The sequence below is a fragment of the Halichoeres trimaculatus genome, unplaced genomic scaffold (genome assembly GCF_033239565.1).
Source record: "Halichoeres trimaculatus isolate MK-OKI-2021-1 unplaced genomic scaffold, fHalTri1.1 fHalTri1_scaffold_8, whole genome shotgun sequence".
NCBI classification, from domain to species: Eukaryota; Metazoa; Chordata; class Actinopteri; order Labriformes; family Labridae; genus Halichoeres; species Halichoeres trimaculatus.
Window position 1 is genome coordinate 16,725,759 of NW_027437186.1, and position 25,631 is coordinate 16,751,389.

A 25,631-nucleotide genomic window follows, 5' to 3' on the forward strand; every position below is an offset into this window, starting at 1 on the left:
CTTCTGGTCTGGCTCCACTCATTATGTTCATTTATCATCGAGGTCAAGCTAAATATGAACTGAATTTTGACTCGATCTGTTTTATTTTGAAAGTCACTGGGTGTTTTTAGGTGGTTCCCGGTCACAACTTATTGTCCCGCTCGATCTTTCCTATGTTGAATTTATGTGTCACAGCTCCCCGTCCATCAAAAATAGGATGGCTGCACATTATCTGCAACAAGACGGACTGAAACAGAATAAATCAAGTGGACATTTGAGGAACTGCAGTTTTTGAACTTCCTTATTAACACCTTCATTTTTCATCACTGTAGGTTGTTGTTGCCCCTTAATTCAATATTTTTAAAAGGGTGATGCACTAATGGTACATCCTCTATCTGTTTTACGCTCTCCATCAATATTGTATGCCTCTTAATACAAGTGTGAAATTTCCCACAACTGAGCGTGATTACACGTCTGTATTTGTGGCTCTAAATGTTTTCTATATTTAAAACCCCAAAACATAATCAGGGATCTGACCTTCATAGCAGTGGCCCCAACAATACCACGAACTCACCGCCAGCTGTAGCTCATGCTCATTCATTAACACTTGTTTGCATTAAGATAGATAAAATATAGTTTTTCAAAGACAACCTGGGAAGAGTAGAAGATTACCTCCTGCTGTTTCTCCCTCTTCCCTCTCTGTATGTTTCCTGCTTGCCAGTAGGTGGAGCTTGTCTCCTTTGGCTCGAGAGAAAGAGAGAAGAAGGGAGAGAAGGAGATGATTAAAGCGAGAAGAAAGACAGCAAGAGGAGAGGCAGAGAGGAAGAGAGGGATGGAGGAGAGAGGGAGGGATGGAGATGGAGCTGGAGAGGGAGGAGGGGAGGAGAGAGCAAGCGTCAGCACTCCATGCGTTAAAAGGGCAGATGGTAACCGCGGGTAACTGAGGAGCAAACCACTCTGCTGGCCACAGAGCAAGAGATCAGCAGAGAGAGGGAGGAGGAGGAGGGAGGGAGCAGAGCGAGCACATGCAGCGCAGGCAGCAGAGGAGAGGAGAGGAGCATCTGAGAGGAAGCCGCACGCCGCCTCTGACAGAAAAAGACTGAGTTCTTCAGCTCCTCACTAACAAGGAGGCAAAGAGAGAAACAAAGACAGGAGAAAGAGGGGGAGAGGAAAGTATCCCTCCTTTCCACTAAGAGGGAGACAAAGAGGGAGGGAAAACAAAAGGGGAGGTTGAAGTGGAGGGAGAGGAAAGGCAGCCGGCGGGAGATAGTTAGAGGAACTGCAAGGCTGATCAATGAGGGAGCTGAGATTTCGGGAAGAAATTTCGACTCAGCAAGAATAAGGGAGGAGGAGGAGAGAGTAAGAGTCAATGACAAGGAAAGATTGATGAATGAAAGATGGAAGCAAAACATCTGGAGAGGAATAGGACTTAGAAATAATTAAAGGGAGACCTGAAGAGAATTTAGAAAGAGAATAAAAACATTTAGAGGAAGAGAAAAAGATAAGAGCGGAGGGGAAGGAGGAGCAGAGGGTGAAATATTTAAAAAGAGACAGAAGCTGAGGGAAGACGAGCGGAGAGTCAGAGAGTCACCGGCTCAAAACTTCCAGAAGACAGAGAATAAATCAGAGCAGCAGCAGGGGAGGAGGGGGCACTCCTCCTTCTCTCTTTTTTTTTTTGTTACGGGGTCCCTCTTCTTCATAAAGCAGAGGAGGAAATAAGGAGAGCAGGAGCAGAAGACTGAGGAGGAGGAGAACACCTTTTTTCTGCAGATTGATTGTTCTCAAAGTTTGTCAAACTTAGTCAAATCCAATGGCGTGCTACTACATTGTGATCAGTTCCACCCACCTGCGAGATGGACAGCTGAGGAGCATCAAAGGGGTGTTCAGAGGACCAATAGGAACCACCGGACAAAGAAGCACGGTAAGGCCTTGTTGTCTTTAGTATTTTTGACTTCTTAGTTTGCTGGGAGACAGAAAAAAAGAGAAAAGCTGAGGTGCTTTATTTTGTAGAGTTTGAAGTCCTCACAGCAGGTTTACTGCTGTGAGAAAGTCAAACTTTAAAGTTTCTTTCTGACTCATTTCAGCTTTGAACTCCTTTAATCGACATAAATCCAGTCTAATCCAGAGTGCATGTGCCTCTTTGTTTTTTTATGTGCTCCATCAAAGAAAAGCCATTACCTCTAAATCAGCATCAGTAAAACCACTCCCACTCGCTTGATTGTCAGCTCCTTAATCATCGTGTTTGCTGGGTTAATTAATTGCCACTTCCATTAGGTTAATTGACTTGGAGGCAGAAAGATGCAGAAAGACGGGGGTGGGTAAGCTGGAGAGGGTTTTCCCTCCTCTCTCACACTAAGAGCTCCTCGAGCTCCGCGACTGCACTTAAACATGTTTGGCATCTTGCGTCCTACATTTTAAATGTTTGATGTTTGAGGTCAGTGAGAAGTCAAGAGAGGTTTTTCTCCTTACATTTAGCCTCAGTCTGACACAGCACTTATGCTCCTTTACAAGAAACACATGCAGAAGTAAAGTGTTTACAAGGTTTGGTGCACAATTTTTTACACAAGATTTCAGTCCTTTATTCACAGCCTCCTTTTTTAAAAGGCTTTTAAAGTAAAGAAGTAAAGAAGCAGCAAAAATTTAAAAATGAATTTATCTGAAAAACAATACTGTGCTAATAAAAAAAAATCTGGGTGCTTTTATTAAATTGTGAATGAACAGGAGTTGAGGGAAACTTGCTGCGGTGTGCAGTCTTGAAGCTGTGTGGGAAGAATCATTGCGACCAGATGAGTCACAGAATCTCTTTACTTTTTTTTTTTTTCTCTTAATCTCAACTCCAGTTAAACCTTGTTCTTTCACTCTCTGTCACTCTTACTGGATGGTACAGGCAAACATGATTACAGCAAGTACTTGCAGTGAAGCAACAAAAAAATTTCCAACAAGCTTTGAAGAGAGACATCATACGAGAGGAGATGGAGGAGGTGAGCGTACAGTACGCTCAAGATGCTCCTTTAAGCCTCAGGAGGACTCATTTTAAACACAGTGTCAGGTTTAGTCTGTGTAAAACATGCTTGTTTTAGAGTGAAATGATAAAAAAATTGAGTCATGTACTGACTACGTTTTGTGTTGAACAGTGATGACTTAAACGCACAGTTTCTCGTCTTTGTTCTGTCTCCGTGCCTGTTTGTATCTCAGTCATCATATTTCATTTTAAGTTGTGTCAATACTTTTAATAAGCAACATAAATCTTAACTTATGATGAGGTGCCACAGAGAGCTGATGGGGCCATCAGTCTGTGTGAGTGACTGGCCTACAGTGAATCAACAATGCACCTGACTCAGACTGTAATTAACTGTAGAAACATAACAGAGGCTGCGGCAGCGCTCGAGTGTCCTGCAGCTGCAGCCGAGTGTTTGTGCTGTTTTATTGGCCGTCTTATTAAAACAGTGTTTGGCTGCAACAACTTGGCATGCAGATGTTGGACCTTTTTCATTATCACATGAATGCATAATGTAACACTTGCATAACGCTGGTGTTTATGGCTTCAAATGAATACCAAAATGAATTCTTAAGGGGCAAATCCCAAATATGGGTAACAGCAGAGATAAGGATTTGTTATCACATCTAACAATGTAACTTCAAAGCCAAACGCAGGAGCTTTAGGATGATAATCAGAAAAACTGCGTCTGTTAGTCTTTGGCACATAATGAAGAGCTGCATAAAAAATGGGGCTCCAATCAGAGTTAATAAAAACACATCGATCAATTTTTAGAGCCTGAGTGTGCGGTCACTTCTGCTCACGCTTTGATTTTTTATTCCTGTAACGGTGAACGGACTGAGCTTCAATAGGGTCACATTTGGAAGAGTCTTCTAATCGCTCCTATCACAACCTATGTGTCATCTTTTAAAAATCAAGACAAAGGTAGGAGATGGATTGTCACTTGATGTCTATGTCTTCTGGAAACATTTGCTTTTATTGGTCGGTCAAAACTGAAGCTTTTACAAACTGCTTAATTTTTCTCTTCAGGGAATAAGGGTTCAGGATTTTCTATGTTGATGAAGTATATGTGAGATAATTTTATCTCATAATTTTGAGTTTGATTATTAATTTTTTTTGTGGTTGTATCTGTGATAGTTTCATTTGCTGAAAAAGGCTGCAAAAACATGATGTAAACAAATTTTATTTTCCTCCAGTAATCATAAACTCAAGGCCTTATGGGCCATTTCATCTTACTAGAAAGGTTCAGAGACAGAAGGCTAAAGAAAACATGCATCCACTTGTACTCAAGCTGTACAGCTCTGATTACGATGCTGAAGAGTCCCTTGGGTGCTGAAATAGCTGATGGACAGTAATATGAAAAGCAGCTGCATGACCTCCTCATTCCTTTAACTTCTTCACTGGTAACTGTGATGCACCGTTCTACAGTCGTTCAAGTCATGGTTTCAAATGACTTAAAAATCACTGTTAATATGTACGCGTGTGTGTGAGAAGAATCATGTGACTGAAGCAGATTTTCTGGTGAAATTTGGCCTCAAGCATGGTTGTTTTTTATGATCCCTAGTTGGTGAAAAAACGTCACATTTCCATAGAGTTTTTGTCACTGGAAAAATGCTCACTGGGTCGTCTTCAGGCCCAAACCATATGGCTACAGATAGTGAAGCTTTAATTTCAAATGCTGCCGGATCTTTGCTGCTGCTGGTTCAGACTGGTGATTATTGTTAAAGAAACCAACTTTGGATACCATCTTTTAGGGAAGTTAAAGTCACTTTTTTTAAATGAGTAGTATTCCATAATAATATCATTTGCAATGTATAAATCAAATAATAACAATAGCAGTTAATAACAGACACAGTCTGCTTGTTTACTGGGTTTATCTTATTCATATGTCTCTGATTTTAGAATAGCGAGAGGGTTGAAAATGTCAGGTTACCCCAGTAAAAACAGAAAGGAAAAAGAAACCTCTACATTTCAAGGTTTTTCTTTTATAATCATTTTTTCCCTAAGGGTCATTATGTTCATGAAACCTGCTGTAAAAAATGTGCACGCACCATTTTGGTGATTTCAGGCATCAGTATCTCTGCAGAGACCTTACTGATTTTTATCCCTGTGTTGTTTTTTTTATATGTGCTCACAGTCTGTCTCTGATGCTGGTTCAGATCTGAACACATTGGACTCTTGGGATGTCAGGATCCCAAAAGAAAAGTTCCCACACCCACCTCCTCCTCCTCCTCCTCCTCCTCCTGCATACTTTGTGAAACTGGTAGATTTTCAATATGAGTTGTAATCACTCCAGCTTGGAGAGGTCTTTGTCACTTAATGTTTCTAAATGTCACTTTTGGGCTGCAACAACTTTCATGTTTCTCAGGAAAACCATCTCATGTCTTCTTTTTTTCTGAGGATATCTTACTCTTTTTCTTGATCTTTTTTTCTGCCTTTGTTTAGATTTATAACCAAATTTCACACAGACTATAAAAGAAGAGTTTGACTCAAAGACTTAAAAGGATTATTGTGCTTCAACAAAAAAGATGACAAACTAATGACACTGTTTTAGCACCTTTAGACACAGAGAGAGGAAAGAGGGAGTTTTCAGACTTATCAGAATAAAATGAAACTCTGAAAGCATAAGGTAAAGCTTCTACTGATAACATAAATAAGTCCTGTCTAATTACCCACACATGAAAACGAAGGCACGCATTCAACAGTGTTCGTCACCTCGTCCAAGAATAGAAAGCTATATCAAGAGATTTAATTGGCGAACAACCACACACATGACGATCACCAGTCACCTTGGGTTCTCGTGTACCAGAGCTAATTTTATCTCCAACTTCTCCAGTGCAGGCAGGTCTGATGAAATTTAATGAAATGATCACATCTTTAAAACTCACATAACAGGCTGTGTGCATGGGAAATGAGAAACGTATGTTGGTGCCAGCACAAAAGAGGAGGGCAGAGACAGGAAGCGGTTTGAAGCCAGAAAAGTGTTAAGTGAGAGATCAGTGGGATGGAGGAGTGTCTGCAGTTTGCTTTGAACTTAAGTTTAGCATCATGTTTATGCAAAGATGTTTCATCTCCAGTCATAATGAACAAAATCTTATTAAATATATACTTTAAAACTTACATTAGAGTTTGCAAAACCACCAGCTTGATCTATGAAGTGGAAAAAGCAAGTTTTAAAAGTGAATTCATACCAGTCTATATATAAAATCACAGTGAACTACAGATCTGCACAAACACTTCTTAGCCCTGAGTTTTAATTGCATGGTAACTGTGTCTAAATAAAGACTGATATGGCAACATTGCCTCACACTTGTTGCACAACACGTTGTAGAAGTGACATACTCTTCATTTTCAAACATTATCAATTTTTCTTTTTTTTTTTTTTTATTTATTTTTTCTTTTTTTTTTACTTTTTACAGTAGTGTCATGAACTCTTAAGACCCTGTGTCCACATATATGGACGTTACATTTCTGCCTCTCAAATCCATGATACATTTTTTAAACTTTGACCTTTTAGCCACATCTAGGGACACTGCCCACATTATCTTTAGGTGAAATCCCAACATTACACCCATTTTAGTGAAAAAAAACAAAACAAAACAAGTATAAGTACAATAACAAACAACTAATAGTGAATTCTGAAAACAAATAGTCAACTTCCCATACAAAGACCAAGTTTAGTTTTTATACTTATTAAGCCTTACTTATCCCAAATAGCAAGGTGAATTAGAAACTGCACAGGATACAAAAGCTCAGGTCTTAAGAAGTTAAAACAAAAAGGTGCCAGAAGAGTTCCACTTGCTAGCTAGGCTGAAAAAGTATATGAGGTGGAGACACTGCACATCAGAATCAGAATCAGAATCAGAATCAGAATCCTTTTTATTGTCATTGCACAGTGTACAACAAAATTTCAAGCAGCATCCATGTAAGTCACAGTGATAAATATAAAAAAAAATAAAATATGTATAAAAAATCTATCTGCATAAGAATCTTTTTCTTTTTATTTCTTTTTATTTTTTTAAGATATCAGGCAGCAGTGCAAGTTTTAAGGAAGAGTATAAATAGAAAGAAAGATAATTATGTACAGAAAAAGGAAACCACAGAGTGAGAAGAGAAGACAGGACATCCTAAAACTCCCCAAAACCCACCAGTTTGGTTGAGAAGTCTAAAGCTTTTCAACCAAAAAATAAACAAACTAACAAACAAAAATAAAACACTTCACAGATAATATATACATCATGTACGTGTGTTTAGTTTTATGCTAAAGCTCATTAAAGATGTCACTTGTTGTTGAGTCTGCCTATTATTGAGTCATGTTGGAAGCAAAACCAGAGGCCTTGCAGGTCATTCACCTGCTGTTGACAAACACTTTTTACAAAAACCTCCAAACCCCCCAAAACCAAAAAACATGGTCTATGTGCATCGAACCAAAGATATTAGCGTGGTTAGTTGTGGTCTCCCACTCAGGCTCTCTATCCCTGCACCAGCTTGTGGTTTTGATTTAGTTTGCATATTGTTAAAAACTTCTTGTACTTGCTGCTTAATTTCTTTCTTCCTTTTTTTTCTTCTGTACAGCTTTGGTTAAACACTCTCTTCGCCTCACTTCCAGTATTTCACCAAAGAAGAAATGAACAGTAAAGTTGTAGACTTGTTTGGTTGATCAAATTTGATTTTTTCCTTCTGAGTTTTCAACAAATATTTCAATTATATTTTTAGACTTTTTTGTTGTTGCTTTTTTTTTTTTTGTTTTTGGCCATGATCACAATAACATGACAGCATCATAAATTGGAAAAAAGAACCGTCAGATCAGGAAAAAATGGGAGTTCAGAGAGTTGATTTTGCGAAATAAACATATCCATTTCCCTTCATGGGTGTGGGATTGATCTGCTGTGAATGACTCTTTTATCCCCTGAAACTAATTTTTTCTCTAAATTACTCTAGTGCTTTGTATCACAGCAGTAAAACATAAAAAAACAAAAAGTTGCCTTTTTGCTTTACCCAAACTGAAAGCAGAGCTAGGTTGAGTTTGGCCTTTTTAATATGGCCCCCACAAACGTGGAGCTTCAAAACTGAATGGGTGATTTTACAAACACTACGCCCAAATATTATACAACCAGTGGTTAAATTATACCAGCCGAGACGTCCTGTCCTCTCTCTCTATCTCTTGTCTGTTTTTTCCCACGGTGAGATCAGAGTGACAAGATCAAGCAAACTGATTGGTTGGGCGGTTTTCTAATACACCCAGGCAGCCAATCAGCATCTCTGCCCACTCAGATCGCTGCATGAAGAGTGGGGCTATAAACTAAGGGGCTGTCGAGCATGGCCTGTTAGGGATGCACAATATATCAGTATCATTACCGGCCCATATTGGTCATCTTTTTTACATATCTGCATCAGCCAATGTGTAAAAGTGAGCCGATATTGACTCATTAAATGTGAGTAAATAGTAGACATTTTCAGAGCATCTTGAATGATCTCTGAAGTCCCAATTGATATTGTTTTCTATGACTATGTAAACACCAAAACAAAGAAAACAAGTTTAAAAGTAAAGAGAGATATTGAAATATTTAGTTTCACAATTTGATCATCTCAGTTTTTTTTTTTTTTTTTTTTTAACCAAAATTGATATCTGTAAATATTGGTTATTGGCCATAACAGCAATTTCAATATCAGATATCAGTATTGGCCCGTGCATCCCTACTTCCTATAGCCTCCTAAACAGTGCGGCTGTCCCTACACATATTCTGGAAGATTGTTTGTTTGAAAGGTTTTATAATAATTCTTCAAAACAAAAACGAAATCAACTTATCAGACGTTCTTATTTTCTCACCTTCGTTGCTGCAGGTAGTGGCACCATTTATTCCCTTAAAGTACGTAATGACCCTTTAAGAAATCACTCTTTCAGCAGTCTATATCTTCTCTGCTTTTTAATCTCAGAGGATAATATCAAATTCAAACCACTGCAGCATAATCTTTCCCTGTTTCATAGCTGTACTCTTAGACTTAATCCTCATTTCCTGAAAATTTGGACACTTTGTTGTTCGACGGGTGAGCGTTTAGCGGCTGCAGACAGCAAACACATCTCACATTGCATGCTGATATCACCCTCTTCTCTCCTCTTTAAAGGCAAAATAAATCATCCTAACACCCTGAATAAAATGTTTTTATTTTTCCCTCTACCTTAATTGCCTGACTGTGCCAGGGATATTTGGGCATGTTGCCTGTGTCTCTCTGTGTTACTATTCATGCTGTCAACACTGCTCGTCTTTAAAAACCACACCGCGTGCTCTAAAGCCTTCATCTATTATAACAACGTTTAAAGTCATTCAGGAAGTGAACATGCATGCATCCTGTGTGTGTTTGCATGTTTTTTTCTAAAACTCAGGTAGTTCACACTGTCACTTCACTGCAGCATCAATTCATGATAGCCCACCAGCTGTCAGCAAATTTTTCACACCTTTCCCAATATCAGTGAGGCCACAGTTGTGTTGCTATAGAAACATTGATTCCAGTAAGTTAAATAACGCTGATTTTCTACACCCCACTTGGCACAAAATTTGACATCAAATTCCTTCTGAGCACATAATTTATTCTCTGCAGAGATATTTTTTCTCGCAATTTATTTTGTTTTGGAGGCTTCCTGAGCCGGGTGTGTGAAGTGCTCTTTTGCTCTCGAGGAAGCACTTTGTGTTCAGAAGCTCATGACTGGGGAAAAATTTGAAAAAACTCAGGGAAGATGTGATTGTATACAGCTTTTTTTTTTTTTCTTTATTAGAAGTCGGTATTTCAGTGTTGTGTGTTTTCAATTAAAAGCCCAGGTGCTGCTGACTGTCTTGTAAAAGTAATAATGTCCTTGAGCCGCCGGGTTATGGTGCAATATTCTCACTCTGTGCGATCGACTATTTGACATCAGGCCTAACAACACCCATGACAATACTGCTCTATAACCCAGTGCCTCTCAGCCTTCAGAGCTTTAAGTGTGTGTGTGTGTGTGTGTGTGTGTGTGTGTGTGTGTGTGTGTGTGTGTGAAGGCTGTGTGTTTGGGCTAAGATGCCAACAACATGGCTCCTCACTCCATAAATTAACACTGATGAGGACACACCGCGCACACGTGTGTATGTATTTGTGCTCATGACTAAGCCACTGCATGTATCAGTGCCTGTGTGTGTGTGTGTGTGTGTGTGTGTGTGTGTGTGTGTGATGTCTAACATTGTTGGTATGACTGCAAGCATGTTACTTTCTGTGTGTTCAGAAGATGTGACTTGCATGCCACGAGTATGTGTGTTTGTGTGTGTGCATGTGTGTGTATGTGTATGTTTGTGTATAGTTGTGGGTACATGATGTGCTTCATTGATGTGTGAAACATCAGCTATGACTGTGGAGCCATCTGCTCCAAAGGGAGAGATAGAGTGCAAGCGTGCATGTGTGTGTCGAGTGTGTGTGTGTGTGTGCATGTATTTTCTTCTCCATGCATGAGTGTTTGCGTGACAAAGCAGTGTGCACATGGGTGTGTAAATTTCTGACACAGTCTGACAACTTGGCCAAACCAACAAGTTGTTATTTTGAAGCATGTGAGACAGTGTGAAGTTTTAAAGTTGGAATTTTATCTTGAAACTTTTTAAAGAGCTCTTTATGTCTGATTCAAAAAGAGAAACCATCATCAGTGAGAAGCATTGAAAATAAGACAAACAGACCTATGCATACAGGAGTACCCTGAGTTGACCATCAACAAAAATATTTTATGCCACAACACGGGATCTGCACAACTACTGAATCTGTCTTTGCAACCAAAAGTACAAAACCACCACTAAGGCATTGGGGAGAAGGAACATGCATTAACCCAAATACATAAACATCACTCACATAGATCTATTTTCAGTTTCTGTACATAAGAGTCTTCATATGGAATGACCCCAAAAACATTCAACAGATTTAGGATGGAAAAAAAGTCAAACTTGTTAACCACCTGATCATTTTTGTCTTCCAAAAGTATAAATAGCATCTCTCAGCTTGCAAATCACCAAAACCAGACTTAATGAGTTGCTTGATGGTGATTCAACTTTGGAAAAACATGTTTTTTGCAAACCCCAACAAGCCCATGCTCCTTGAAATCTTCATGTCTTTAATTTTGTCTCCATAAAACCCTCACGCTTCGTCTAAAATCAGAGACCCACTGAAACATCACTGCCATTAGGCTTTGACAAGAAGCCAACTGCTGAGACTCACAGCATATGCTGTTACTAAATGCTCACCGAATAATAAAACGTAGACGTCTGGGAACATAAACATAAATACATTCACTCTATTTACACACACCAAGGAACAGGAGCCTTTCCTCTAAGTGTTTAATAATTAACATTAAAAACACACTCATGAATAAAACCCAACAGTTATTACGTTTAACTCTGTGTGAGTGGACGCCTGATATTTGTGGTCTATTGCAAAACAATTCTACTCCACCCGTGATATCTGGATCATCTTTTTCCAAATCGTCTCGCTGAATAACACAAAAACTTTGATGCTGGTAAACTGTGGTGCAAATATTAAGGCTGGTACACATAACAGGATTCTCCAAAACTTCACACACTTAGATACAACACACTTGATGATATCAAAAGACAGATAGCACAAGATTTCTCTCTCCTGATCTTACAGTGTGTGGTCTGCACTCAGAAGACAACAGATTCTTCATTCTAACAGATTCTTCAGCAGAGCTTCAGCTTCTTCACGCTCAATATTCAAAATCTTGCGTAGTAAAACGTGACTTCGGTGCAAACAAACATGACGGGAAAAAGCAAAGGTGTTTGTTTTATGGACTCTAGAATTTCAAAAAAAACACACAAAGGAAAAGGGCTTATGGAAAAGGTTGTGGTGATGGCTGATTTCTTACTTCCTCTCCGGTCAGTCAGCTGAGTCAGCTCGCGTCTTGATTGGCTTTGCTCCGGTACACGTGACATTACATGCTGTACCTGCTCGGCTCCTCATGAAGCACCCCACACACGACAGGATTTTTAGTCTCAAAAATCAAACATGTTCATTATCTACGATCTCTGAATCGGAGGCCTTCCGAGCGGCTCCTACCAGAAGAAATCACTCTTAACACACCCCACACCACAGGAAATTCTCACATGACGTCATCAGACAATCAGACTTTCACTGGCTTTGATCGTAAGTGGGAAATAGGGACAAAAATCAAGCCAATTATCCTGTAGTGTGTACCCGCCTTTAGTGAACTCCCTCCTCTGGTGGGATTGAGGGGTACAGTGCTTATCAAGCAGTGGCGATTGCTCTAAAACTGCAAGGGAAGCTCAGCTTTCCCTAAAATGTCTTCAAAAAGTGGTGATATGGACTGCTGTGTGTACATTTCATTGACAAAATATGCACTAGAATTCCTTCATCTTTTGTTCAGAATCAGCTACCTATCACAGGTAACTGGCTCGACCTCCTTCTCATTCACCCCCGCAGCGTCTCAGCGCTTTAACACAGTCGGATGCTGAGTGTCTCCTGACTTCAGCGTGGAAGTGTGGGTTGTTGAAACTGGGTGGTCATTGGATAAACGCTGGGCTTTGTCCCGCCCATCGAACGCTCAGCGTCTCTGGGGGTCTATGAGGCAGTGGGCTGGCCTGGACGCTCGGCTTCTGCATGATGATTGGATGATCTGTCTGAGGCTGAATCCCTTTTTGATTGACAGTGAAATGAGCCAGTCAGCGATTGAAGTATAACCCTCCACTGGAGCATCTTCTCAGTTGTTCTGGACTGATCTGGAGGCTTTATCGCTCCCCAGCGACTTAACCTTTCTTAGAAACGACGAGCGTTGAGAGAACACTGGTAAAATCCCTGGAAAAAACACCTGGTTGGTACGACAGGGTCACAGATCATTTTCTTGAAAAGGAATGGAGGGTAGAATTTAAGTTAAAATAAATAAACAATTTTATGATGTAGGCCTGAAAAAATGAGCTTTCCCTCCTTGACTGACCAGCAGCCGCCACTGTTATCCAGCCACTCCTTTAAAATCTAGCATCTGTTGATCCAAAATCAAAATAACCACAGATTTCTTTCAAACAGTTCAGGTGTTAAATGTTTCTAAAATTGGTCAGGGCCTATATCTGAGTCCAGCCTGTTAGTGTAACAGATAATTGATCTGATAATCTGTTTGAAATATGCTTGTGACGACAGAAAAATCAATATGAAAACATCCCCTCATTGAGATTCAGAGGCCAGTGGAACAGATGTAGAGGGGGAGAGGAGGCGGGACTCCGTCTGTGTGTGTGTTGGTTTCGGTCATTCATGATGTCAGGCACAATATGTTTGATACCTCTCTGCTGTCAGGAGAACTTTCCTCCGCTCTCCAAAAACATGAGACGCTGATTCTCAAAGGGTTGATATTAACACATGTTAAATATGCTGAACGAATGACTGATTCTGTGAACACAGCGTTGGAGCGTTTATACCCAAATAAGCTTTGTTCTGACTCTCTCATGAGTCGTGAATAAAGAATGTTCTCTGGTGCTCATGAAATCCCCCTGGGGTCACATTTACCATCATGTTGCGCTCAGCGGAGCGGCTCCCTCTTTTACATCCTCACTACCTCACAGGTTCAGAGCTCAGCCGCTTTTTTCCAGTGCTCACAAACACTTGCTCAGTAAATCAAAAAGTGCTCTAAATTCACCACGGTGGCCCCTTTAAGAAGAACAACACCCTGAGAGATGAATTTTTCATCCAAAGACGTTCTTAATGAGTTGTGGAGTGCCGAATGTTAAAGCATATATTTATGTAGCACAGTCACTACTCGATTACCATGGAAACTGAGGTAGCATGTTGGAGGTGAGTGGGCGTCAACGTGACTTAGATGAACCCTGCGAATGTGGTGGGTGGGACACAGAGAGAAAGAGAGAAACTGAAAGGGAGAAAGTGACAGAGGAAATGGAAGCAGATGGAGAAAAGTAAGAAGTGATTAAATGTTCAGGAGGAAAGTTTGCTGTGATGAAAGTTTGCTTTTACCTTCCTTCTCTTTCTCTTTTCATCTTTCTTCTCTCACCTCATCCCCTCCTCTTTCTATCTTCTCTTCCTGTTGCATACATTTCATTTGCACATCTGTTGTTCCTCTCATCCTCCTTTCTCCCTCAATGCCTGAAATCTTGCTTCTCACTGACTTTTCCCTACTTGTTGACCTCTCTCACTCTGTTCCTAGATTCCTTGTAGAGGAGGAAATCTCTTCGAAGTCTGCGCACATAAAAGTTATTGTAAACAACACAAGTCCCTCACAGTTACAGGCTATTTAAAGCAGTCACTGCTCGGGGCATGAAGCCTGTTTTATCCTGCCAAATGAATGCTTGTATCTGCTGCCAGAGGAGAGGAAGAAGGTGAAACATGGTTTTAAAGGTGTCCAGGGTCTTGTACTCTGATCAGCGCTCTGTCAGTGGCGATGTCAGGACTACTCGACGAGTCCTGTAATCAAACATGACAAATGTGAATGTTTGCCTTCCCCTGACGCACGAGTCGTTTTATAAAAGGATCCTGCAATAACTGTGGTCAGTGCAGCAGCTTTGTTTATAAACTGACACAAAAAGTGCAGTCCTGTTTTGTCCCCAGCAGGAGGCTGGCGTACAGAACAACAACAATAATGGTCTTTTAATATCCCTGTGTTGTGGTTGAGTTCACTGCTCAAAGAGTAAGGAGCTCACAGACGCCGTCTTTCGAATTCAAGACTGTATAAAAAGATGGGCAACATGAGCACTTCTAATAATAGAAGCCAAAATATTTGAAGCCACCCCCTTACTGATTACCTTCTACTCTTTAAATTGTTAAATGTCAAAAAGGAAGCTCTATTTAAACCACTTCACCAGCTGCTCAACAACCTACTATCACCCCAGCTCCTCCTTTTGTGCTGTGACTGATTTCACCAGCATCACATGTATACTCAGTGATGTTTTGGCTCTTTGTTGAGTAAAGGCTGCATATGGAGGAGAGGGAAGAAGAGGAGCTTCTGCTCCTAAAGCTTTGCCACTTCACATATGCACATGGGAAGGTAGGGAGTTCTCAGAGCTACGGATAGGTGAGTACTTGTATTGGTATCGAGTATCAGGCTACCTTTTTCAATGTATCATACTTGTGAAGGCTGTCAATACCAGCAGCCAATGCTCAAAGCAAAATAGCAAATCTCCCTCGCCACTAGTTGCCACAACATGCTGCAGTTTAACACCACGGCTAATATGCGTCAGATCCCGGTCAAACAACACGAATAAATCAGGGAGAGTTAAAAGTTAAACTGTTTTATTTTGCACTTGTTTTTTAAAAAAAAACTTTAACTCAGACATTTGTTAGTTTTATTTTGCACTTTTGTCATACTTATATACATATAAAATGGTAAACTCAGAGAGAGTTTTTTGTGTTTTATTTTGGTCTTAAAGGTCCCATATTTTGCAAAAATCACTTAATTAAGTCTTTTAGTGCAATTTCTAGGTCTTTGGCTTTCCTCCCAGCTCACAAAATGTGATATTTAATGACAAACCTGTACTTAGTAGTGCTTGTGAATGTATAATCCTGACCTAAAAGAGCTGTTTGGATTTTGGAGATTTGCCGATGTCATTGATTCCCTTTTTTGACCAATCAGTAGAAAGTCTGACCTGATTGGTCCACTGGAGTAGATACCCCCAAACCCCCTCCCCGCCCACTCTCCTCCCCGCTGCTGGAGAGAAGAGAATGCCAAAGTTGAAAAGCCATCACTGCTTTGTTTTTGGCTGTAAACAGCCACATAGTTTCATGCACAAGCTGCCCATCTCGGAAGAGGAAAAGAATAAGTGGTTAGAGTTCATTTGGTACCACTCTCAGTGACGTGGAAGAGCGGGGCGGTATCAGCGGCGGCTCATTTACATATGAAGGTCACGCCCACTAAATCAGACCGTTCTGAACAGAGGGGCTATAAGAGCCTGGAAACAATGCTGCTGTGTTTGATTTATTGACTTTTTAGACCAAAAAATGTTACTACCATTTTATGAAGACATCAATGATCCATACTAAACTGCAAGAAAGAAGCATAATATGAGACCTTTAAAAAAGTAGCTTTTAACTGAAGTGTCAAGATTCATCTTCTGTACCAGTAAAGTATGATTTCACTTTTTATACCCACCTGTGACTGCTTTTAGTTTGCCACCTTTGTCTTTCTTGTGCTTTTTCTTTTGTTCAGTTTTAACTCCAATCCTCAACCACGGCTCCTTCTTTACTTTACTTTTCTACTCAATCGCTGATACACTTTACCATTCCACCATTACCGTTCTTTCAGTTTTTTGCCTTTCTTTCCATTGTTTTAACTTATTTTTTTCCTCCCATCTTTATCCGAACGGTCTTTTGCTTCTGCACTTGTTCTTGGTTTTCTCTGTCCTCTCAACCAGACATTTGCAACTTCTCTGCTCCTCTCTCCTCCAGTGGTCCTTCCCTTTTTTTTTTTCTATCTGTTAAGTGTCTTTCTAAGAGGCATTTTCATGTTAGGCACGATTGTTTTGTAAGCACAGTTGCTCCCCACTCCTCTCTCCTCCACTTCACAGTAAGTAACATTGTACCAGACTTATGTTCACAGTCAGATACAGAAGGTGGCAGTAGGCATGTAGTTAGTGAGCAAATCTGCCAAGAAGAAGACGGTGGCTCATTTACATATGAAGGTCACGCCCACTAAATCAGACCGTTCTGAACACAGTGGCTCCGAGAGCCTGGAAACAATGCTGCTGTGCTTTATTTATTGACTTTTTAGACCAAAACATGTTACTACCATTTCATGAAGACATCAATGATCCATATTAAACTGTAGAAAAGGAGAAGAATATGGGACCTTTAACCACACAGAGGATAAAACAGGAAGTGCTCAGTGATAATTCAAACATTGTACAGCAGCCTTCTTTGTTTGCACATGCTGGGTTACCATGTTTCTCTGAATGTGCTGGAATTCACGTGAATCGGTTCAAGACCGCCTCTTCAGACTTAGGCAGACTGGGTCTTTCTTGTGACACCAACCTAAAATATCTTTGGCTTCAGTTTCCACATACTTCTCTTCCCTCCTTCTTCTTTCCTTGATTCGTCTCTTTTATTACTGTTCGCCTTTCTTCTTTCTTCTTCCAGGAAACTTTACTATTTGAACTTGTCCTTTCATTTTTCTCCACCCTTCCTTTATTCGCGTTATCTTTGCACCTCCCTCTCCTTCTTCTAGTCTTTTTTCCTCCTTTCATCACATCTCTCTTCTCCTCCCACTTTTACTCCACCTGTCCTCTCCTCTTCTCCACTTGGCTTTATCTATTTCTGCTTTACTGTTTCTCTTCTTTCTTTCCTTCAGCCTTTTTCTCATTCTCTACGTTCTGTACTTGCCCTCCCCTGTTTTCACCAGACATTAGCTGCATCTATTTGTTTTTACCCTTTTGATCTACAATAATAAAAAAGACAATAAGAAGTCGAATCATAAACTAGAAAGAAAGACAAAACAAATCTAGCTCCATCTTTTCTTGTAACGGTTCAATAGCCCTGTACTGGAAAGTAAACAGACTGTTGCAGATTTTTGAACCCATTGATTGAATTAATAGTATTTAAAAGGCCTCAAGTTGTTGCTAGTTTTCTGACAGCTAAGTCGGCTCACATTTGAAATTCTGCCCTCTTTTGTGCTGAAAGGAAACGGTGTCAAACTGGCAACTCAAATAAAGAAATTCATGCCTGAGGCTGCTAACACCCAGTGCACCCTGGTCCGTGTAGGAACAAGATAAAGCCCTGAAAATCTGTCTTGATCATTATTGCAAACAGAGATTTATTCTCCTTCTCAAATGACTGCATTTACCACAGCAACTGAAATTTGGCAAATTTCCCCTTTTACTGACACTGTAGTGGGCGGGAAGATGCATGAATTTGCATTTTTTTAAGCTCTTTCATAAAAACAAGTTTTAAAACTTTGCACTAATTCTGTATGGAAACAGACCTACTGGCAAAATTGTCTCTGTCTTATCTTTTATTTGCTCCATGGCTCCTCCGCAAAACCCTCCTCTTACTGTTTACTGCCCATCTTATCTCTCTTCACTGTTGTCTTACATTCAGTTTTCCTCCTTTCTCTCTTTTTGTCACCTGTTACCTTTCTTCTGTCTTTTTTTTTTTAAACACTCCTTTTCTTCCTCTATCTCTCTCTTGGGATACATCCTTTGATCTTATCTCATGCTCTCCCCTCATCTCCTTTGTCTTTTTCAATCCACCTTTCATTCCTTCTCCCTTTATCCTCCTCTACCTTTTTATTACCAGTCCTTTATTTCCTGTTTATTCAAGTCCCTCCTCTAATTGTTTCTACATAAACCTTTGCCCTTGTTACCCCCTGCTTTCGATTACCTCTCTGTCCTCCTCCTTTTTCCTTAATAGTTTCCTCTCTCATCTCCTCTTCCTCTGCTCTCCTCACCTAGTTCCCTCCTCTGTTTTCCTACCTCCTCTCCACTCTTCATTCTCAGTTTAGTGAGCAGTAAAAACAACGATAAAATAATAATAAAAACAACAACTGTCCCGTGATTATAAACCCATCTCCATCTGGATCTCTCACACCCTCTCTGTGAGACGCACACAGACACACACTGAGCCGAATAGGAAGTCAAACAGAAGGCCAATAAGACACGCTTGACTGGAGGCGACTGCGTATTTATGTGTGTGTGAGTGTGTGTGAGAAAGGGAGATAGATAGAGAGAGATAAAGAGGGACTGTGTGTACGTGAACGGGGAGCGTATTCACTCCTGTCATTGTGTGAACCTTGTGTCCTCACAGCTAAAGGAAAGTGAGATAAATCCTTAAACATTTTTGTCGATACTCGAGGGAATGTTTTCATCTGAAGGCACCTGGAGGTGTTGAAGCGGTGTCGCCTCCTGTTGTAGTAAAATAAAATGAGTAGAAAGCAGTAATCAAGCTGGAACGACAGCAGTAATTCCTGATTAGACCCTTGAAGCTGAAAAAGTATTTAACTGACAGGCTTTTACAACATGTTGACTCATTAATACTCTGTGTTTGTGTCATAAGATTGTCTTGCTGTCACCTGCTGGGAAAGTTTTTAATTAAAGTTGCAATGATAAACCTTTATAAGACAAACCTTGATGTTTGTGTGTATATGCAAATAAATGTACGCTCGATGAAGTTTTAGGAGCAGTGGTGCAAAAAGTGATGGGTAGAGAGGGACACATCTGGTCATAACAGCCTGAGGGACATGTACGTGCCACACACACACACATACACACACACACACACACACACACACACACACACACACACACACACACACACACACACACACACACACACACACACACACACACACACACACACACATACACACACACATACACACACACACACACACAGGAACAAGAGCCAGAACATCTACTGACACACTCTGATAGTATACACTTTTATCTTGGCCTAAACGAAAGGATAAACAAAATTTTTATGCCTTTAATCAGATACAGGACAGTGGATAGAGTAGGAACCCCATAGGCTGGATTCGAAACTTGGGCCACCTGTGCGAGGGCGAACCCCATGCAGTGCAACCTAGACTCCTTGACCGCTTTAACATTCTTTTTAACGAGAGAGGAAAAACCTCCTTGACTGTCATGCAATCTTTTTACTATTATCATTCACAACATAAATTTGCTACAATCAAAATTAGTTATTATGCTGCATGTGCACGAGAGAATACAGCGGCGAGTGGGGCAGACAACACATGGTAAGCTAGCTAGTATTAGCTTGTCATGTTAGCAGAATGCAACCCGTGTGTAAGGTTACTATTTTGATGCCTCAGAGTCTGTAACCCTCACTTTAAGTTCTATTCATGTTTGTGGTCATTTGCAGATCATTTAAAATCATTTGATATCTGAACGTTGAATGGAGAATTACACAAACACCCACCTGTAGCTCAGCGGCAAGCTAGGAGCCTCTAAGCTGCAGTTTCACTCCTCAAACCATTAGGTGACGACAAAGACACATAAACATTACAAATACATAAATATAGCAGAAATTCAACTTGAAGAAAGTAATCCTTTCTGTGCTATTAGCTAGTTGCTACCATAGACTGTGAACAGAGTGGACAGCATGGCTCTACTTTTTACCATTGTACAGTTCTGAAGCCAAAGCACCCCGATCAGACAGACCGCCAATGTGCAGCTTGAGTCTGTGCAGCAGAGACTGTGTGGGACTCTGAGAGAATCTGAATCTGAATTCTTTTTTCCTTTTAAAAGTTCAATCTTGGCTTGGCTCTCCCCCAATGTTTTTCTAATCCTGAAAAAACTATACAAAAATGGTAGCCATCCATCATCATTAAATGTAAAGCACAACCCTGTTTTTTATTTTTCTCTAAAAACTAATGAAAACAAAACTTTTAAGAAAAAAAGAGGACTTGAACAGAATGCAGCCCAATAAAAACTTCACATCACAGCATACAGATTGTGAGAAACATATCTACAAGCTTTATGTATTTTTTTTTAAATCTGACCACAGCTCATCTGGAATAGTGGGAACCATAGACTGTATAAAACATGGACGTAGTCTCACTGATGTCACCTGTCTGTTTCTGAAGCAGAAAATGAAGCATATCGGCTATGGCGGCCATATTGGTAGTGGCAAGGGCTTCTCGTACAGCCATAGGGCGCCTGTCGGTCGCGTGATCCTGAGCTGTGCCCCTTATTGGGGGAGCTTGTGATCTTAATATCCTCTGAACAGCCGAGTTAGAAAAAAATTCACCTCAGACAGGAGACATTTTTTGAACCAGGCTGTAAATAGGTTCATATCTGCTTTGAAAATGGCTTTTTTTGGCTTGGTGTGTGTGTGACTTCCAATAGCCAGCCTTGAGGCAACACTCAAGAAGCAGCAGATTTTAGCACTTCCGCATTGTCTCATATTCTCAGACCAGAGGTTGCCGCTTGTGGGGAACATGGATTTGTTGACCTACTGGAGCCAGTCACCAGGGGAAGCAGTTTTTCGAGGTGACCTTACTTCGAGCCGCGCAAGATGATGCCCAGTTTCTTTACTGTTTATGGTTGCTACTAACAACTGCAGCTAGCTAATGATGAGTGTTTCTCATGGAGCAAATGAACAAGAGGAATGAGTACCTTAGTTTTCTCCATTTAGCAGTTGCAAGCTGTTTTATGTTATTATTTATAAAAATGTGATGCTCAGTCATTTTTCTTTTTTAAGACACTTATGCAGCATGAAATCTTTTTTTCTATTTTTTATGTTTTTTTTTTCATTTCAATCTAAGACCAAAGTTTTTCCGTTAAGCTGATGTTGGTTAAGTCCTTCATCAAACAACACAAACCTAACAAATGTTAATACATTTTCAGAGATTATTCAAGTTTTTTCTCATCCTTATGTTGTCCCCTCTTGTATCGAGGTTACATTTTCGAGCAGGCGGCTTGTAAACTAGCTGTTCTGTAAAAGTTCTTTTAACAGGCTACAAAAGCACAACTTCTGCTCATACAATTAAAGATCAGAGAGGATTAATTCAAAGATGTAATTCTTCTATTTTTACTACGACGCCAGACCACGTTACACAACAGCATGTTTATTTCTTCAATCTGTCTTCCTTGTGATCTTCTACCTCTCTTATCTCTGTTCAGCGGTTGTTCGCCAACAGTCTGTACAAGTCTTCCAGGCAGACCCTACAGCGTAAACAACAGATGACATAGAGATGCCCTTGCTCTGGGGCACGTCGGCAGTGTCAGCCCTGCTGTTGATACCTGAGATCAAACCAGTAATTCCCTCTCCAGCTCGGTGGCCTTTCTAAGAGGAAAGAAAGATGGTCCGATATTTTGGCACTCAGGCTCTGCTCTAATGACACAGCAGAGGAGCAGATAGCATTGATCAGAGTGACCCCTCTTTCTAAATCAATAGAAATGATCCCATCTAGATAACGTTACACACAATCAATAACTCTCTGTCTGCGTGTGTGTGTGTGTCTGCTCCTGGTCCTCGTGACCTGACTGGTGTCTTGGTAAGGCTACCTGCATGTGTGTGTGAGTGTGTGCGTGTGTGTGTGTGTGTGTGTAATATAGTTCTGAGAGTGACATTTGTCAGTGTATGTGTGCATGTGTAAGTTGTGTGTTGGTGTGCATGTTAAGGGTTGGAGTAGGGCACTTTAAGGTCAGACAAGGTGAGGCGTAATGGGACTCTGACCAGATCCAATCTGGGACCACTTGTGGCAAAATGAATTGGCCTCAGACATAGGAAGTCTATCCTCGAGTGTGTGTGTGTGTGTGTATGTGTGCTCCCAGCTGTCTGTGTGTTACTTGCAGTGTTTTTGCTTATGTGTAAAGGCCATGCTTGCTGTGGAAAACTAATCTAATTCTGACAGGTTCGCACAGACAAAAGGCCACGTTTATTAAAAAAATAATCATACAATGACGAGGCGTCACATTGGCTCTGCACCACTAAGTGTGTACAAGAACTCACGGTCTGATCTGGTCGAATGTTTCACACACCAGCCGCCACTTTGTGACCGACTGTGCTGAGTGTAAAATGCCACGTGATTGGTTGTGTTTCGTAGTGGAAAAGCATCTCCATTCCCTCCCCGTCTGGTTTATCGCCTCGTGGTTGACTCTGCGGCTCAGATGTCGTCTTCAATCCTCAAACTGCCTCTGCTGTCTTTGTTTCTTCATTCACCGCAGCCTGTCGACCCATTCGTCCCGGATATTTCCAGGTTTCTGACGTTTGGTTGCAGGTCTAAAAGTGTCTGGACATCAAGGTTAAAACCTCTCTCCTTGTTACTTATAAACCAAATAACAGCTGTGGATTTTGCAGACCTGTATTTCAAAGATTTAAAGGAACATGCCATAGCATTCTGTTTAGAAGCGTAATAATGGAGGCATGTTATTCTAAAAGATGATGAAGGAGGGTAAAGGAAGTAATTACAGGCTGGTTTCAAAAAGACTGCAAAAAATCATATCAATAACAGAGGCCAGCTTTGGTAATTTTTACACAATGAATACATCACACAGTCTACAACACAGCAGAAAAGCGCCAATAGCCAGTGAGTCTGCAGGTTGTACCACATGAAGTACATGTGGGAGTACACGCCCACAATGCACGGCATTGTTTGAGCTGAGGGAGAATACAGTGAACATTTTCTGTACAAGAGAGATATAAAAAGAGAGGAACAGGAGACCAAAGAAGAACTGAAAAGATGTCCTTCAAAGCTGAGGCAGCATGGCCTGAATCTGTAACATGATGTCCCTTACATGGACCAAAGCAGCAATGAGAAGGCTCCTCAATGGACATCCTTGCTTCATTTGAAAAAAACTGCTTTTTACTGCATGTTTTGGCAAAGAAAAGACTTCTACAGTTATGACTTCCCTGGAAAATGTGCTTTAATGTGTGAATTATGAATGTTAATTGGATAACTAGAAGACCTTGGACTCTAAAAGAAGCAAACATTAGCAGAGGCACATTTTGTATCACCGCTATCATCAGGAAACTCCTCAAACCAGCAGCTTTAACACATTTTATACAATAATGGGTATGAATATTTGTCAGCACTTGATTACAGGCCCCGAGAATTTTCCACCTTGCAGGTCTCGTAGAGGTATACATTAGATTGAGTAGAAATGCATGGTGGGAGAAAAGCTAAAGGGTTTATGGGTATGGATGAGGAAGGAGAGATGTGGTATGAATGTAAATGGATCTGAGGCAAAATGCATCAGTTAAGTTGATTGGGTTGAAGTAGGATTGACAGATGATGACTGTTATGTACAGCTCTGGATTGTAAGTTGACTAATGTCAGGGGTGACCAACCTATGGCTCGCGAGCCGCATGTGGCTCTTTGCCTTTTAGTGTGTGGCTCTTCGATCCATTCATCCAACACTGGGATCAGTATTGATCAATATTCGGGTGATGAGATTAATACTTAAGTTTCATTTTCTCTTCTCTACATGTGATCCTCTCAATCACTCATGTGCTCATAGCTACCTAGATAGATAGATAGATAGATAGATAGATAGATAGATAGATAGATAGATAGATAGATAGATAGATAGATAGATAGATAGATAGATAGATAGATAGATAGATAGTTTGTAAGACCAGGTGTGTGATGTGGCTCTTTGTAGTACCACAGCAATTTTTGTGGCTCTTGGTCTCTGACTGGTTGGCCACCACTAATATAGAAATATGTGGATCTGAATGCCTTTGACACAATGTTTGAGATTTACTTCAAAGTATAAAATCGATGAAAGATAGAATGGCTAAAGGAGGCTGCTTTAGTTGGCAGATGGACAGAGAGAGGTGCAAATAGAGGAAAATAAGAATTGAAGGTGTAAATATATTCATATGCATTTGGGAGTAAGCCCTTTTTTTTCTAGGACCCTCTTCCAGAGGTCTGCACAGGGACAAACAAACCCATCCATGCATTTATTCACAGTTTAGAATCAATCTGGGCGTATTTTGATTCTCTAAGCGCTCGAGTCTTAGAGGGCTGAGCTGAGTTTGAACCCAGCCTGGACCTTCTTGTTGAGAGGTGAAAACTGTCAAGCACCTCTCCTCTGAAATCCTTTCTCTTGAGTATCAATTTCTCACCGTATGTGGGCCTGGAAAGTGGCTTCAAAAAGTTTATAGTTCAGGGCAGTTAAGATGGATTTCGATTGCAATTCAAGAGCCACAGCAAAAGAAAAAAAAAGGAGAGAAACGTCTCAAAACCACAGCTTGAGCAGAAAAGACTAAACATTATCTGTGTGTTTAGTGTCGACTTGTCAGACTTGAGGATTACTATACTGTCATATAAAGTGCTTAACACATTTATTAAACCACCTGTCATAGAAACGAGAAACCATCCAGCATCATGAAGTGCTTCGACTCGGACTTTGTCTTCCTCAGTGAGTTTTCTATGCTTCACCATTTTGAACAGGAGTAAGGAACTGAACACTGAAATGCTCTGAGAAGTCACAAATTTTTCTAGAATAACATCCAACCACCAAAAAACACTTTTCTGTTCAGGAATGACAGCAAATAACTGTGATTTGTCAATCAAAAGAAATAATGTGCTTTCTTTTTTCTGCGCTTTGTAAAATGGTGCATTGGAAAATTCATGGATAGAAACAATCATTTTAGTTTACTGTAAAATATGTATCATTTTGATTAAAGAGCTTACACATATGGGTGGATTGTTCATTACAGAAATAATAAAAAAAATGTATTAATCAGCAACATACTGTTAATTTAGGGCAGAGATGGCAAACACTTCACGCTGGGTGGTGGTCTAATAAATGTGTTAAGCTCTGAATATTAATACTGTATATGTTGAAGCATGACGATACAAAAAAAATAATATCACATAAACATTTAATCAAAATTAATGTGGTTCTGAAAGAAAGCCACACATTTTACAAACTGAAAACTGTGATAGGAGAGTGCCTTATTCAGAACATGTAAAGTTTGGACATAAGCATGTGTTTTGGTTTTTGTTTCATATGTGTGTGTGATTACTCCATAGAGCAAGTGTTCAGATATTTGTCACAGGAGGTACAGAAGTGGCAGTGATCAACGTAACACATAACGTCAAGCTGTTTAGATTTATAGAGTTTGTTTTACACCATATCTTTCAAAGCAGCTGCAGTCGGATGTATGATTGGTGATATATGATGTCAGGGTGTGAACTATTTTTACCTCCACC

The 25,631-nt window shown here is 40.3% G+C and overlaps 1 protein-coding gene across 1 annotated transcript in view; it reads left to right on the plus strand.

The window, feature by feature from the left end:
- Positions 1-908: 908 nt before the first annotated feature.
- Positions 909-25,631, plus strand: part of LOC141795307 (uncharacterized) — an 83,542-nt gene continuing 58,819 nt past the window's right edge. The window contains exon 1 of the mRNA XM_074676139.1: positions 909-1,900. Coding sequence (XP_074532240.1) covers positions 1,790-1,900 — 111 coding nt within the window. The 5' untranslated portion in view covers positions 909-1,789. The remainder of the gene's footprint in view (positions 1,901-25,631) is intronic.